Source organism: Alexandromys fortis, unplaced genomic scaffold, assembly GCF_014885135.2.
Source record: "Alexandromys fortis isolate MF-2015 unplaced genomic scaffold, M_Fortis_MF-2015_v1.1 scaffold_20, whole genome shotgun sequence".
In the NCBI taxonomy this organism is placed as follows: domain Eukaryota; kingdom Metazoa; phylum Chordata; class Mammalia; order Rodentia; family Cricetidae; genus Alexandromys; species Alexandromys fortis.
This window is the reverse complement of record NW_026067903.1, coordinates 2,889,171-2,906,386: the sequence shown is the minus strand read 5'-3', so window position 1 is coordinate 2,906,386 and position 17,216 is coordinate 2,889,171. Positions and strand designations below refer to the sequence as shown.

The 17,216-nt window shown below is 42.9% G+C and overlaps 1 protein-coding gene across 47 annotated transcripts in view; it reads left to right on the top strand.

Annotated features, from left to right (window-relative positions):
- Map4k4 (mitogen-activated protein kinase kinase kinase kinase 4) overlaps positions 1 to 17,216 on the top strand; it is a 141,320-nt gene that overhangs the window by 54,730 nt on the left and 69,374 nt on the right. For all 47 annotated transcript variants that reach the window (XM_050134546.1, XM_050134543.1, XM_050134549.1 and 44 more), the window contains exon 3: positions 8,559 to 8,615. In XM_050134546.1, coding sequence (XP_049990503.1) covers positions 8,559 to 8,615 — 57 coding nt within the window. The remainder of the gene's footprint in view (positions 1 to 8,558; positions 8,616 to 17,216) is intronic.

The window sequence follows — 17,216 nt, the reverse complement described above, 5'->3', positions numbered from 1 at the left end:
GGGGGGGGGGAGGAGGAAGGGGAGAGAGAGAGAAAGAGAGAGCTGTTTTTTCCCTAAGAAGTGCTCTTGGAGGACCTGGGGGTCATACACAGACAGCCGCACAGGTCTTCTACAGAGGTAGCTCTGGGCCTTTCCAGCTAGGTGTCTGGGTTTTGTCTTTATCACATTTTTGTTGGTATATACATTTAATGGTGAATAGGGTTTCCTGGTTTGTTTGTTTGTTTGTTTTTCCCCTCCTTGATGTATATAGTTCTTATTTTTTTTTTCAAGGACTGGATTAAGATCATAGCCATCTATCTGTAGGTTTATATTTCCCTGTCAATGTAGATCCCTGAGGTTTACTGTGTGTCATGCAGTGGCTCCGCAAGGCTATTATAGTATACCTGTGAGGACCAGGCCTTGGGGCACCTAGCCTAAAAGGAACAGCAGGGGTGTCTGGCACTGGAGAGGCGATGTCCTGTCTACTGCAGAGGCAGATGAGTTAATTATATCTACCTGCCTTCCTTCCTTTTCCCTCTCCCCCTTTCTGCCTCCATTTGATTGTGTTTTTGAAGAATTTGTATTTCAGTGAGCTCATCCTGGGTGGTCTGTTGAAGGAGATGCTGCCTGGAAACCTGGAAGGAAAGGCCACTGAGAGGTTTCAGGGTCTGGCCCTGTTGCCATTGCATATACAAAGGTTTGTTTATAGACCACTGACTGGATTTCTCTTTGCTACTTGCTGATCTCCTGCTGTGAGCGGTCCTGGACTGGCGTTAGGGGTGAGAGGTTAGCGTCCAATAATTCATGGTTTGCCATCTTTTTTCTCCTTTCCTTCTCTCCAGGGCCTTAGACAACAAAAGCAACAGCAACTTGCGGCCTGGTGAAAGGAGGGTTTCATACTTCCAGTTCTCCTGGTCTGGCATAGTTTTACTCTGGGTCCTGTTTGCATGGTGGGTTAGTGTGGTCAGAGCAGGGAAAGGAGGACAGGGCTCTCAGAGGTCTCCTGTTGGTGCCTCATGGGGTCGGCTTCTTGTGTGCCTTCTTGTTTGTCAGTTCAACACCTGCCTCTTCCGTGCATCCAGGAGACAAGCGCATGTCTTATTAGCTGTCTTATGATGTTTAACTTACTGCAACGTGTGATAGTGTTCGGGAGAATCTTACAACTTTTTTTCTTACTGACAGTTTGGGTTTTGGTGTTATATATTGAAGTGTGCTGATATTACTGTTCATGGGGTATGGTACAGTAGATTTAGGTCAAACATATTTGACTAAAAACAAAACAAAACCCACACAGTAAGAAGTCTTTTCCAGAGACTGAGCTATGGTTCAAGACCTACTGCTGTCTGGAGCCTTGCAAATATTTTTCAGGACTCTTTGTTGGTAAAGGCCTGGAGGATGCTGAGAGCTGCTGCTGCTTGGTCAGCACCCAGAGGCAACATGTCAGCTCCGCTTTAGATGCTGATCCCTGGGCCTAGCCTAAGACACAAATTTTAACTAGGGTTTTTAAAGTGGTGAGTGTTTGAGAAGAAGAAAATTAGTGAGCGAGGGAAAGGGAGACAGGAGATGCTAATGGGAGGGAACATGCCCAAAGCTCATGACATACTTGAGCAAAATGTTACAAAATCCATTGCTTTGTACCCTGTACATGCATTAATAAGGTTTTAAAAGTATGTAATGCCCTGGTTTTTGTAATATTCAGCAGAAAAGGTGGAATGCAAATATCACCACTACTCACCCTACAGCAAACAAGCTGCAGGAACCGTGCTGTCCAGCTTAGTCTGCGAGCTGCCAGGGAGAAGACCCCCCTGTTAACCTTTAGAGAGTGGGCTCTGCGTTCCGAGCCTTTGGGAAGCCTGTAATGCGGTGCTAGGGTGATAGGAAGTGGGAGCTGTGCAGCCGCAGCAGACAGCGCAGAGGCTCTGAGTATGGGCGCTCATGAACTTCTGCAGCTGTTCCTCAGCACCCGAGCCTATGGTGACCTTAGAGCCCATGGAGCCACATGTAAATGATAACATGTAGCGGGTGCGCCGTAAGTTTTCTTATTTTTAAAATGATCTTTTTCTCCGTTTCTCTCTTTGATTTCGTTTGACTGCATAAGCAGTGTACCATGTCCCGGCTCAGGAGCAGGGCTTTTTAGAGAAGCAACAGTTGGAAACCTTAATTGAGGGTTGGCTAGTGGTGAGTGGAAATCCATGGGCGGGTCCGCAGCCCGGAATGGAACCAGAGTCCTTTTTTCACACCATCTTCTGTCTTTGGATAGTGTCTCAAATGCTGATGGTCGGCCCTAAGCCGATGGGAAACGTTACCCTTAGTGCTTTAGTGATGTTTGAACTTAGTTTCCAGGGTCGCACTGATGTGGTGGATATAGTTTCACAAAATGAAGTATGCTATAAAGTCACAAGGAAGACATGTATGGAAACTTCTTGGGTGAGGGGATAATGCTGATTTCTGCGTGGTCTTTTATTCTGGACAGATGGTAACCATTATAATGAACAGTGTTTTTATTAAAAGTCACAGGTGGATGGTAGTAGATGGTAATATGTGTGCTCATGGAGGCCAGAGGTCAGTGTTAAATATCTTCCTCAACTCAATCTCTTCCTTATTTATTTAGTTTTCACAACAGGGTCTCTTTGATCAGGAGCTCACTGGTGGGCTAGACTGGCTGGGCAGTGAGTCATCTTATCTCTTGCCCTCAGTTAGTGTTTACTATAGGTACATGCTGTCATGACCAGCTTTTAACATGGTTGCTGGGGATCTGAACTCATTACACAGTGTGCTATTTCCTGTCTTCCAAGCCCCTAGTATTTATCCTTTTTTTGAGACCCACTGTGTAGAGGTGGAATTCACCACATAAACCAAGCCAGCATGGGCTTGTACCCTGACACCTAATTCATTCTTAATGCGTCAGGACAGAATGTGAATTTGAGGTTTAGCATGAACAGACTAACTAGTTACGTGCGAATGTATATTTCTTGGTGGGTAAGTTTGCATATAGTATGAAGAATAGAGAGTTTTTCTAGTGAATGAAGGGAGTAGTGGTTATACCGGTATGATACATGTGGTCATAGATGTCTGCAGCCAGAATTTTCCATTGTTCTAGCCCTTAAAACAAACATTCTCACAAAACAATCCGAACACACACTAATTTGATACTTACATGCTGAGGAATGGCAGTAGAGAAATATTCAGAGTCTCTTTTCTGAACTAGGTCTGTTAGGTTTCCATAAAAGCAGTAAGAAGCGTGCAGCTCACCATAGGCAGCGAGTGGCCTGACTGAGCTGGGGTGTCTTGGGCAGCGTTCCTTGGTGTTGGGTGGCATCTGGCACATGCTGTACAGAGAACACAGCTGCAGGGACAGGATCCCCATGAGGCCACGAACACCTAGAATCAAGTATTTTGAGTTTTTAATTAATTTTTCTCTATAAAGAGTTCAGAAATTTTTGCTGTTCCCTAATTCTTTTTATACCCCATATTTAATTAGGCTCCCTTTATGGGGTCTGACCTCACAGCTTAAGAAATTGTGTTTTGAGACAATTTCTAAATGACAGAACAGATACGTAGGCCCTTTGTACTGCCGGGGCGAACAGTTCTCTGAAGCGCGCTAATTGCAGGGACTGGGTAGTACTTGTGTTCACAATGTCCCTGAGCCATTAGGAAAAGCATTTTTATGACACTGAAGAGTTCATGGTTTAGGAAGTTTCCAGACTGGCCCCTTAAAGAAAATGTGCTATGTAATGCATTTAACTTTCTGTTCTTTGCTAACTCTGCTATGCACGGTGATGAGTCATTGGCTGGGGAGGGGCATGGCATAAGGCAGGCATCCTTTCCCTCACTCTTAATCTCCATTTACATAGTCGTCTTTAGTGTTGTTTTAGATAGCAGCTTTTGTCTAAGCAAGGTATGATTTGACGTTGAGGGTTTTAATCTTAAACTCTTGGGAGTGTTCTTCTTCTTCTTTTTTTTTTTTTTTTAAATTCTGACTGATCTAATGCTTCTTCTGTCTACCTGCTCACTTGAGGCACTGGTCCTGGGAGATGGAGAAGCAACAAGCCATTGCTAGTTGTATTAAGTAGGAGCTATAGGATTTGATATGCAAAGGTGTGAGCCTGCCTGTTTTTAGCCATGGGTCAGTGGTCTCCTGCTGCCTTATTCCTACTGCCCTGCAGGGAGATATTTAGAACATTCTAGTTGTTTTCTCAAGTGCTCTCAACCAACTCCTAAACTAGTGATAAGCTTTCTTAGATGGCTCACAGTGCTGCCCGGCTGCCTTGTACCTTCTCTCCTGCTGCTCTCTCTCTCTCTCTCTCTCTCTCTCTCTCTCTCTCTCTCTCTCTCTCTCTCCATCCATCCATCCATCCATCCATCCATCCATCCATCCATCCTGTAAAGTCCACTCTGAAGTGGTTTTGAGGCTTACAGTGTGGAACCAGTTAACCTGTCCCTCTCTGCCTTTGGGATGGATCGATGGAGTGGTCATCAAACTGCCTAGTGCTGAACTCATGCTGTTTAGCAGAGAGCCATGGAGGTTTCATATGTGCTTTAGAAAGCAAACTCAGAGAAGGGAGGGCCTTGGAATTTTCAAGCTGACCTCATGGTGGTCTATATAAGATGCTGCCATGATGTGTTGGTCTAGATGAGGCACTATGTGGTTCTTTGACTTTCCTTCCTCATATGAACTGCTTGTAAGCGATAGGGGAATCTTAGTCTGGCTCTCTCAAACAATCATTTTATTAAACTTTAAAAAATCTTTTTGAGATTGTATTATAATTATATTTCTCCTCATTTCCTCCCTTCAGACCTTTCTATATACCCCTCCTTTATCTATTTCAAACTCATGGCTTCTTTTTTTATTAACTGTTAGTACACACATATATGTATATGTGTATATAAATATATATTTCTAAACATTACCTGTTCAATCTATATAATGTTACTTGTCTGTTTTCAGGGCTGGCCATTTGGTAATGGATAACCAATTGGTGTGCTCTTCCCTGGAAAAGACCGTTTCTCCCACTCCCAGCATTCCTCAGAAGTGCCTCAAACCCTGGGGGCAGGGAGGGCACAAGAAGCCACCAGGCACTGCGGCACTGCTTTAGAAAGCTGTGGATCTTGTCTTGCTCTCTTCAGTTCTCGTGTTGGATCTGGGCTGGAAGTCTACGCATTATGTGTGAACAGGAACAATTTTTTTGTGTGTGTGTTTTGTTTTGGAACATGACTTGTTTACTAGAAAAGCTTAACGCTTCTACATTGGGTAGATTTTGTTTTCTTTTTAAACAAATTGTGTGTGTGTGTGTGTGTGTGTGTGTGTATTTGCATGTACATGCATGCCACCTGTGTACAGGTACCTGTGGTGGTCAGAAGAGCATGTTGGATCCTCTGGTGCTAAAGCTACAGGTGAGCCTTCTGATGTGGGTGCTGGAAACCAAACTCAGGTCCTGGAAGAGCAATACATACTCTTGACCACTGAGCCACCTCTTCAGACTCCTCCATAAACTTGACTTAAATAAAAAAAAAAAAGCATCTGTGTGTGTGTATGCATGTGGGTGCATTTGTCTGGAGGTCAGAGGATAACCTTGGGCCAGGATCTCTGGTTGATTGCTGCTGAATGAATTGGTCTAACTGGCCTGTGGACTTCTGTGGCTTCTCCTGTCACTGCCTTTCTCTTGCCATATGAGATTCGGTCTGTTCAACCTTTTGTGAATGAGTCCTGGGCATTCATTCTAAGTTCTTCATGCTTATACTCCAACCTCCTGTGAACATCTTAAACCCAACTAACTTTTCCAAATCAACAAAGCATCACGTCTACGAACAGAGGTTTCGGAAACAAAGCTTATCTTTGGGTGGGAATGAGAAGCAGCCAGATCTGCTTCCCTTTTTATACTGTGATGAAATCTCTTCCTAAGCTTTCGAGAGAGCTGCTGTCTTGGCTGGGTGCAGCGCATGCCACTGCCTGTTGGTCTGCAGAGAGTTTGCATGGTTTTGTGACAGGGCTTTTCATCCCAGGTGAATCATCCTGTTCTTCCTTTCATTTTTGGCCACCTATATGTCTGTTCCGGGATATAGGAAAGATTGTGTGCAGCTCCAGTTCTCAGGAGGGAACCCATGGCCTACTCTGTTATCGATTGTTTTCAGGTTGTTATTGCTCCCTAAAAACCTACCCTTTTGCCTTTTTTAGCAAAGGAGAACAGTTGGTTTCTCACTGTCAGGCAGTTCTACTATCGAGTCCCAATAGTGCTTTTCTTATTGGGTAAACACAGTATTTACACACACACACATTTCCAAATTACCATTTCTCTGAGCAGGTACTATGTCGTTAAGCAGTTTTGGACAGTGAGATAACTGTGGGAATAAACAAAAGCCCAATACAAGTTTCAGAGACACATGGGCTTTGAATTTGACCTCATATACCTCTGCCTACACATCTCTCTCCTCACTGGGATTTAAAAGCTTCCCTTAATGTTATTTCCTCTGTGCTTCCCACAGAACAGGGACAAACTTCACTAAAGGTACAGGCAGGCTGCAATGGTGTCCTGAATCTTAAAGCTACATAGTGTGATTTTCCTTGGAACATGTGTTGTGTATTGTATATTTGGAAGTGCAAGGTGGTGATTTTGACTGGGTCAGAAACTCAAAGGGGAGTTGAAAAATAGGTCGTTTCCTTAGCCTGTATCTCTACCAGTCCTCGTCCCCCCCCCTTAAAAGAAGACATTCATTTTCCTGGGGGGGTGGGGGAGCAAAAGTGAATCAAAAGCTATGAGGTTCTGTACTGAGGGGTAATTCTGGTTACTGTGAGTCAGGCAGACTGTCATGAAATGACACTGGTAGAGTATTGTTACTTAATTGGGATAAAGAAAGATGACATGGTGTCAGTCTTTGGAGAGAGAGTGTTTTGACAGACTCGTGGTTTCTAGATTTAGAGTCCCTCCTCTATGTTTTATCTGGGCCAGTCCAGCATTACATACCTATCTTCTCAAAAAGAAGAAAGCCCAAACAACTCCTGGTGTGTTCTACCATCACCTGGTTTCCAGCAGTGAGAAGTTTGCTGCAGTGATCTGGAAATAGCCTTTTAGCCCCCGTAGAAAGGCCAAAAGATTGAGGGCTCTGTGGGAGGAGATCATCGTACTCTTTCTATCGCCGGTGTCAGGGTGAGGTCACACTGTGTCTTAAGTGTACTCTTCCTTCTTGGATTCAAGAAAAGCACAGTTTGGCTTTGCGATTGTGCTGTCACATGGGAGATACTTGATGCTGTTACTGATGGAGGGGATAGAGTCATCTTCGGTTATATTTGACCACTGCCCAAGTGCCCCACAGTATTTTTTGCATCTCGATTATTGTATTTCACAATGCTATGAAGTGTATCACTACGGTACCCCATCCTCCATGGAGCTCATACACCAGTCTGAAACATGTCTCCACTACTGGTTGCCGAGTATGCTAGTTCTTGTTTAATTACAGTGTACTTACTAGTTGTCAGATGGTACCATTTCAGGGACTGCTTTGTCCTTGTTGTAACGCGAGTTTCTGCACAAATTTCATAAGTAAATACAGAGTTGTCCTTTGATGTTATAAATTCATTCTTTCTGTCATGACACCACAGATAGACAGACCTTGGGAAATGTGAGGGTGTTATATCTGCTTTGCGCAGTTGCATAAGGGCCATTTGTAAACACTGCATCCGTAAGTAGCTCCTATACAAGCTAGCTGGGTGGTTCCTAGTTACTGCCTTGAGAAATGCTAGCAAGGCTTTGCTGCAGAGAGTAGGCTGGTAACCAAACCCATCCTGAGAGAGAAGAATTATACCAGATTTTTTGAAATACAGAGTGACATGAATGAGCAACACAGTTTTAGGTCCTAGATCAAAAATTATAGTTGTGACAGTTATTTTGTTTGCCTCTGAATCTTTTTGTATACGTTCTTTACTCTGGAATATAGCCTCTATACTCCCTGCATTGACTGTTGGGGCTGTAGGAAGATTTTAAAGAGGACATTCTTTATAATTTGTGAAATCAAGTAGTTACTATTGGGATTCCACTAGGAAAATGCAACTACCCCATTTATGGCATAAAATAAATAGTTAGAGCTTCATCCATCCACCCATCCACCCATCCACCCATCCACCCATCCATCCATCCATCCATCCATCCATCCATCCATCCATTGGCCATTGAAGGAAAGGTTGGTGACCCTGATATATAGACAAACACATTCCTTAAGTTGATTGGAGGACTGGAGAGATGGTTTTTTCATTTGGCTGCCAGCACCCACATAGTGGCTCAGACTCCCCCACCCCCATTACCTCCAGTTGTAGGGGGATCTGATGCCCTCTTCTGACCTTCATGACCCCTGAATGCATGAAACTTAGAGGCACACGTATACATAAATTTAACAGAAGTATTTTAAGTACCTTGGATTAAACCAGAAGAAAAAGAATTGATGTTTTATTCAAATTCATTTGAACTTCTCTTATTAGTAAGAGTACCAGCATAGGGAAGAGATACTGTGTGAGAGACTTCAGCCATTCTGTTTGGGTGACTGTCCAGAATGTTGGTACTAACCGTCTTTCTTTTCTCTTTGTTCAGGGTCGACATGTTAAAACAGGTCAGCTGGCGGCCATCAAGGTTATGGATGTCACCGAGGTAAGGTTGGATCATGTATGTTTATGAAAGGATCTTGACTTTAAAGTTAACTCCTGCCTTAGTAAAAAGCCTTTCTGTGTTTGGAGATTGTGATCCCTTGAGCACATGGCTCTGCTGTGGCATTTGGTGCTCAGGGTCCAGCGGCAGGCCAGTTGACATATTTGAGTTGTTGCAGATGGTCCCCAGGTAGCTAAGTCAGTAGCATTTGCTTATTATTATTATTTTTTTTAAAACAGCCGTCCTAGAACACCTCCCTGTGATGTCATCCTTGGCTACAAAATGGAGTCTAATTGGAAACATCCTCACTAATAGGAAAAATCGGAGGCAGGATCATGGAGGTCACATGAATAGAGAGTGAAGGAAAGCCTCCCTTAGGGTAGTAGTCTACACCTGTGCTATTTCTTTATTTTATCACGGGAGAAGAAAACATCCATCCAAGTTCCCAGGGGTTGTAAGAGAAACATCTGTTAGAACGTTGAGTAGATTGTTGGCAAAATTTAGTGGGAAAAGATAGTTCTTGAAATGATTGAGGATTTATGGTGCAGCTTTACATGGGAAAAGAGAACTGAGCCAAACAAAATGTGAGTCCACACACGTGGACATGCAGGGGCCTGCCTGTTTGAGTGCATTCAGAATGCATGCTTAGTTCCTAAGATAGACATACGGTGTGAGGAGCTGGGGGGTGGGGGGTCTTTACATCAAATCGTCTGGAATCTACTGAGGATGCTAATGGCTACACTGAGTTCAGTGTGCCACCAGTAATCTAGTGAGGTGTTCTCTGACCTCTCTGCTGCTTTCAAACAGCATGTACCTCTCCAGTCTGCACGGTTGTGAGCTGGAATTAGAAAATATGGTAGACCACAAGACATCTGTTGAATCTGACAAATATTTGAAGGTGTGGCAGTAGGTGACTGCCCTCTTTTCTTTGTCGGAGAGCATAAGGAGACTTTTAAGAGGAAAACGTATTTGGTTGATATCCAAAAGATCTGCTTAACAAATTATGTTATGGACAGTTTATATGTATGTAGGATCCTACCTTGGCGTATAACTCAGTGGAAAACTAGATGCTTTTCAGCTAAAATTTTTTGGTTTTCTTTTGTTTATTTTTCAAGACAGGATTTCTCTGTGTAACAGCCCTGGCTATCCTGGAACCACTCTGTAGACCCGACTGGCTTTGAACTTGGAGATCTATCTGCTTCTGTGCCCCACCCCCTATTCACAGCTCAGATAAACATTTGAAAGAACAGTGAAAGAGTAGTACATTCTAACTTGGTGTGATTTAAACATTTGTGAAGTGCTCTCTGAGACTGGAGCAGGCAGTGGCACCTTCTTGCTGAAGCCCCTATTCCTGTCCCTGTGACTCTTGTTGCTATCTTGGGATATGGTGTCCTGGAGCCCAGGAATTTTGAATATTTATAAACTTACTTGTTGACTGGTTTATTGTTAGATTTGTTGATACCATTTTAAATATAGACTTTGGTCCAGGCATGGGTGTGCAACCTTTAATCCCTACACTCAGGAACCAGAAGCAGATAGATCTCCATGAATTCAGGGCCAGCCTACATAACAAGTTCCTGGACAGCAAGGGCCATATAAAGAGACCCTGTCTCAAAAACAAAAAAACAAAACAAAACTAAAAAAAAAAAAGCAAGCCTTAAGCTTTGGATATTTATAAATCCAGAATTTAGGGCTCAGTGTCTTTAGCCTGTGCTGTGCTTCCTGAATAGCTCCTGTGACCTCCTGGTATGTTGCCTCCACACCTCAGACTTCAAGGGAGGACCTCCTTATCTAAGGCAGAGTCTGGTAAATGTGCAATGCGTGGTCACCAGAGAAAGAGATTGTAATATGTAGGAGAATATAAAGGAAAGGTACATCCTTCCACCTTTCTACAGTAGCCACTGTATGCCTTGGTATATTTCTCTTCCAATCATGTGTCTGTGAGAACATCTATAAAGTACATGCAAACTTATACACGTACTAGATGCTTTTGTATTGTATTATTTTTGTTGTTATTTTCTATGCTGGGGATTAATGAGGACCTTGTGTGTCCTAGCTAAATAAGTGCTGTACCACCAACCTACATACCAACTGTGTGTTTTCTTTCCTGAAAAGTAAGGCAACAGTTGGCAAATGCATGACACAAGTATATTCAGGGTTTCTTTAAAAATAATTAGTGTAAAGCTCATGTGTTCCAGTAAAGTGAAAACCAGAGTGTGACCCTTAAAAAGAACCGACCTTCAATCAGTCATTGAGTACATTGTATTGTATTGAGTAATATTTCTTACATGTGCTTTTCCTGTACTGACCTCTGTTGTAGCCTGGGGCTCAGAAAGGATCTAGAGTAAGTGTAGATTATGAATAGAAGACCATGTTCAGCTGCATGGAGAACATGCTGTTGTCTGCCCTGAACATCAGTATCTTCTAGGCTTTGCCTGTGAACTTGTAGGCCTGGCTGGAACCTGGGAGGCACATAGGAGAGCTTTCGCACCCGACTCGAGCTCCAGCAGGAGATGTCATTGGATAGGAAGGTTCTGTCTGATTTCCACTCTATTTCATCTCAGGGACAAAATGCTGCAAAAGCTAATTCCTGGGGGACCGGGGGGGGGGGGAATCAGACTGTGACTTGTTAGGGGAAACTTAATGGTTGTTGCAGACTCAGAAGGGAGGAATGGTATGGGCGGGAAGACTAAGGCATGGTTCTATCCCTCAGTTAACTATTGTCAGCCTGAGTGAATCCAGCTCCAGCACCGGCTGCAGTGAGTGGGGAAATGGAGGCCTGCTTCACCCAGTTTACTTGGTTATGTGAAGAACCTGGACACAACCAACCAAGAACTCACGTTCTGCTCTGGGGTGTTTGGACATGAGTCTGTTGTAGACTATTATTTTAAGATGCGTAAACATTTGTTTCTGCTGTGGAACGTTTAATGATGCAAAGATGTGTTGCATTTTTTGTTTACATTTGTTTAACTCTGTGAAACTGTGATACTTTGCCTGCCTAAAACACCCCATGGTTTGATAAAGAGCTGAATGGCCAATATTGAGGCAGGAGAGAGGATAGGCGGGGCTGGCGGGCAGAGAGAAGAAACAGAAGAAAAGAGCAAGGAGCAAGAAAGGAATGGGCAACAAGGGAGCGACCTCTGCTGGAGCAGGCCCATGGCAGCTACCTTAGTGGAAGCAGCCCGAAGCAAGCAACTACTCTGGAAACAGGCCCAAATGAACCTCAGCATTGCAGATCGACCCCCCAGGAGCTCTGAGCAACCTTCAGGAACACCAAGTGACCTTCAGGGCTGACTGGAACCTTGGCCCTGACTGCACTATGAGGAGCAATCATCTGAGCCTAGGATCCACTGGCACCTGGAAGATTGATCACCAGAGATACTGACAGTCCCAGCTACACCAGTCTAAGGAAAAGATGGGTAGATAAGACAAGAATACATTCAACACCACAAAGAGCAACAAGACAGCAATAAAAACTAGTGTCCCTAAAACAGCAAGACTTGAACAACCAAATATAGATGAAGCAGAAGAAAATGACCTAAAAAATAACTTTAGGAGAATGTTTGAGGCGTCCTAAACACCATGGCCAGCTGGGGACCAGGATTTCACACACACCAATCTATGGTGGACATTTCACATTCAAACCTCAATGTTCTGTCCCTGTTCCCCATAGACCCATGGCCATTACATAATGCAAAACGCATCCATTCCAATCACATAGTCCCCATAGACTTAACATGTCAAGCATTTCAAAAGTCCAAAGTGTTTTCTGAGACAGTTTGCGCTTAACTGTGAGCTCACATAGAATCAAAGAAATTATATAATGCCACAAAATAAATATTCCACTTTCAAAAGGGAGGAATTGGGACATAGTAAGAAATTATCAGACCAAAACAAGACTGAAACCCATTAGGACAAACACCAAATCCTACAGCTCCATGTCAGGTACCTGGGGCTCTCCCAAGGGCTGGGTAGCCCTTCTGCCTTTGCTGCTTGTGCACACACAGCCTCTGTTGGCTGGCTCCATTCTTTGCCTCCAGCTTTTTTCAGCCGCTGTCCATGGTTCCACCCCCTCCAATCCTGAGGTTTGGTTGCAATTTGGGCCTTACTCTCACGTTCTGGCTTCTCAGGGCCTCCTTGAAGTCACTCCAAAGCCTGCCACATTGCTTGGCCTCAGTGTTTCTACAAAATCACGGCAGAAAACTTCAGGGCCCCTCAGTCTTTTTTTCTTTTTCTTTTTTTTTTCTTTTTTTTTAATACCTGATGTGGTTGATACTGCCACGTTCTGCTGTTAGCTTAGGGTCAAGCCTGGCTCCTTGGACCACAGTTTGCAACAGCCTCTGGTGCACTTTCCTCGGCAGCTGATTTCAATATCAAGGACCATCTTGAGCACTCTCAGTTTGTAGATGGGTTTAGGTGGAGCTTTCCTGTGCCGGCGGCCACACCCAAATAGCCACTCAAAATATTACTGATAAGTGGTCGGCCAATAGCTCAGATTTGTTGCTAGCTCACTCTTAACATTTTAAATTAACACACATTTCTAATTTACCCTCTGCTTTGTGACTCATGGCTTGTTACCTTATTTTCTACATGTCCTGCTTCCTCTGTGTCTGCTGGTGTCTCTTCTGGCTCTGTCCTTCTTCATTCCAGCATCCTTAGTTTGGTTGTCCTGCCTATGCTTCCTACCTGGCTACTGGCCAGTCACCTTTTTATTAAACAAATTTGAGTGATAAATCTTCAGAGTGTTCAGAAGAATTGTTCCATAGCAAATGGGGACTTTGGTGGGATTGTGCCCTTAAGGTCCCTTTCCTATTGTTCTAGTACAGAACAGGAGACTGCGCCATTTTAGTCTCTTTCCAGGAAGATCCATGGCTGCAAAGTTAAATTTGTTTGAGGCCTTTCTCTCAACAAACTGCCCATTGTTTATATCTTCTGTCCATTTGCTTTTTTATTTCCCTGTAGATCTTAGAGAAAGTGATAATAACTGCTGCGGCCTGAATGCTATCCTGCCTTGAAACCCCCTCTGCCAAACATATCAGTCCATTACTTTTAAATCGTCCTTATTCAGTGTCTTGGGACATGAACATAATGCTGCCAGATTCTGTGATGGTGTTCAGCCTTGATGGCGTCTGTCTGACTTCCTAAGAGTCCTTATTTTCCCTGAAGGGTAAACATTATGAGTTAGGACACCACTGTCACATTTCTTTATGCATTCTAGTCTTCCATATTCTGACCGAAATGCCCTGGTAAGCATTGTTTATAACATTATAGGGGTTTTCACCTGCACAGCGAACTTCTCATTCCTCCTGGGTAACCTGTTCCCAGAGTGTATGGATTCGTCACACACTGTCATACACGGTCAGATTAGCCACAGCGATGACTTGACTTCTCAGCGCTGATTTCCTCCAGGCACCCTTGTGTGTTGTGACAGAAGGGGAAAGGTCTGCTGTGGTTCACAATTTGAGGAAGAGCAATGGGGTACTAGGGGAGCAGAATATGAACAGGAAATGGAACGGGGTTCACCCCCTTTATCTACTCTCTCCAGCAAACCTAACGGTTTTATAATCTTCTTAAATAGTGCCCACCTACTAGGGTCTAATTTTCAGACACATGAGCTTATGAAAGACATTTCACATTAAGACTCCAATGGTTGGCACCATTAATTACTTGCATACAATATTGGTTTCTTTGGCCAAGAAAATGAATCTTATTTTCATATCCTTTTTATAATTGCAGATATTGTAATTAATTAGGAATGCTAACAATCACCAGGTATAGTGGTGCAGGCTTTTAATCTTAGCGTGGGGGAGGCAGAGACAGGTGTATATCTGAGTTTGAGGCCAGCCTGGTCTACAGAGTGAGTTCCAGGACAGGTAGGGCTACAAAGAGAAACCCTATGTCAAACAAAACAAAACACCCCACCACACACAAAATAACCCCAGAAATGCTAACAATCATAAATAGTAGCATATGTTCTTTATACTTTGACACTTACATTTCATGTCCCAAGAAAAGAAATTATTAAATTGACCATGTCTATAATTCCAGAACTTTGGAGACAGGAAGATTGCCCCAAATAAAATAGGCTGGACCTTGTTAAGAAGACAAAGACTTTGTCGCTGAATGAATAGAAAATGCCTTAGCCTTTTACCTGTAGACATCCATTTGAAGAACATAAGTACCTTCCAAGTTGAGTTTACAGTTGTGAACCTCTAGTATTTTATGTTCATGTCCTTGCTTTCTCCTGGAGACAGGCAATCTTACATCATTCCTTAGAAGATTACTCAGGATTAAACAAGATAACGTTCAGTTTGCTTGTATATAAAATGGAAAAATAATTCCGATCTTGCAGGCTTTTTTATCAGGGCTAAAGCATCTAGATAAGTACTTTTTACTTGATAAGCCACGCGTCCTTGCCTCATTGTTCTCTCTCAGTACATTAAAATACCATTTTAAAAGTTACTTTATCATTGTATGTTATGTGTATGTTTATTTTACATGCACATTTGTCTGTACCATGTGCATGTATGCCAGTGGAGGCCAGAAGAGAGCTCTGGATCCTCCAGAACTGGAGTTAGAGACAGTTGTGAGCTGCCATGTGGGTGCTGGGAATTGAACCCAGGTCCTCTGGAATAGCAACTGGTGTTCTTAACCAAGCCACCTCTCCAGCCCCGAAAACACTATTTGCTGAAGATATTTTAAGGCCTCTCGGTGCTCTTATTGCATGTTTGCTACTGCAGTGAACTAGAATAGTTTAACTATGCTGTAGAACATTTATTCTTTATTTTTTTAAAAAACTTTTTGTGGCAGGATGTGTCTAGTGTTAATGAACACTTCACAATCAGATTGGATGTCTACATATTTTAGTTCAAGTTTTTTTTAAAGTAAAATAAATTAATAAAAATTACTCAACGTATTTTGTACGACTAAATTTTTTTTATATCTGTCTTTATCCTTCCATTATTCTGTTCTTTCTCCTTACCATGTTATTTTAGAGCATGAGACTACAAAGCAAGATGAGCATGGGTGTGGGGAGATGCATTAGTGAAGTTGGAGGAGTGTAGGCACAGACCTCCGGTGCCCTGGGGGCACATAGGGCAGACATACTTTCTTCCAAAGACAACTGGGCATTTTCATCTACCAGTGAAGCTTGTTAGACTCAGGGTGAATTTGGTTTGGATTAAATTTCTTGAGAATTGCTGTGTCAGAGATGTTTTCTTTCTTTTTTTTAATTTATTTATTTCTTTATTAATTAATAAGAGATGTTTTCTTAGTAACTCTTGTACATTTTTAAAAAGGTCTTTAGAAAATTTACCCTCACTGGGTGGTGGTGGCGGCACACACCGTCAATCCCAGCACTCAGGAGACAATGTCAGGCAGATCTCTGAGTTTGAGGCCATATTGGTCTACCTAGTGAGTTCCAGGATAGCCAGGGATACACAAAACCTTGTCTCAAAAAACAAAACAAAACAAAAAGAAAGAATAATTTCCCTCAATACCACCATGGGTATTTTCTTTATGTAATTAACATTTTTAAAACTATACAGTACACATGTATGTGCTTATATTATTTTTTTCTATATTAAGCTCATGTATGCCCATGGTTAATGTGTAATAGTTAACCTCACTAGTTCTTGCATTGGATGAGGTGGGTTGTTCTTATCTCAATATTTTACTGTTTCACGTAATCAAGGACGTAATCTTAAGTGAAGTCACTTAACTTGATGAGCTATGTGCTCAGCGTTAGAGTGGTCAGCTGCTTCTTTTTCCCAGCCTGTCTAATTCTAGTCAGCTGACTGCAAACAGAAGCCGCATTTCTCTGCTGCCATATTTTAGGCCAGACTGTAGTGTTTCATAGAAAGATGAGCTACGGAATGTGCGGGGTGCAGCCTCTGCTCCTTACACGTTTGCTTTGTCTGATAGGTTCATTAGTGTGGGCTTGAGCGTGAATATAATTGTTCTGACCTGTAGGAGTGTGTGTGTGTGTGTTGTGTGTCCATCTGTCCCTCCGTGTCTGCTTCATTCTAGATGCTGTGAGTCATGTTCTGGATGACTTGATGCTGTAAGATTATCTCAAGCACCATCTTCAGTCTCTTGTCTGTTTTCATCTTCCTGGGGAGCCAGTGGCTGTTGTCTGTCCCTGTGCTGCAGAGTCTGTTGATGTTTGTTGCATAGTGTCCTTCCCTGCCCCGTGCATACTCCCTGTGAAGCTGACCCTCAGTGTGAACATGGAAATTGAAAATACTTTATCAGCAAGCAGGAGAATGCATTTAAAAGGCTGGCAAGGAAAGTGACATGGTCTCCTCAATCTTCTTACACTTCTCGTTTATTACTGGTGGGAGGAGGAAGAACAAGGCAGATTTTTACTTAGGAATTTAAGTCTGTAATGGTCTTTCAGGGTCTTGACTGGGGAATAGTCATTTCGGCATATAACTAATTGGCTTAAATTCTAGGCTCTATAAACCAGTATGTATTGTTGAGGAGGTAATGTCATTTGGTCTCCTTCCTTCCTTCTTTCCTCCTTCCCTCCCTCTCCCTGTGTGTGTATATGTATGTATGATGGTGATAGATTTAATTTTCCTTTGTTGCAAAAACCCAGTTCTG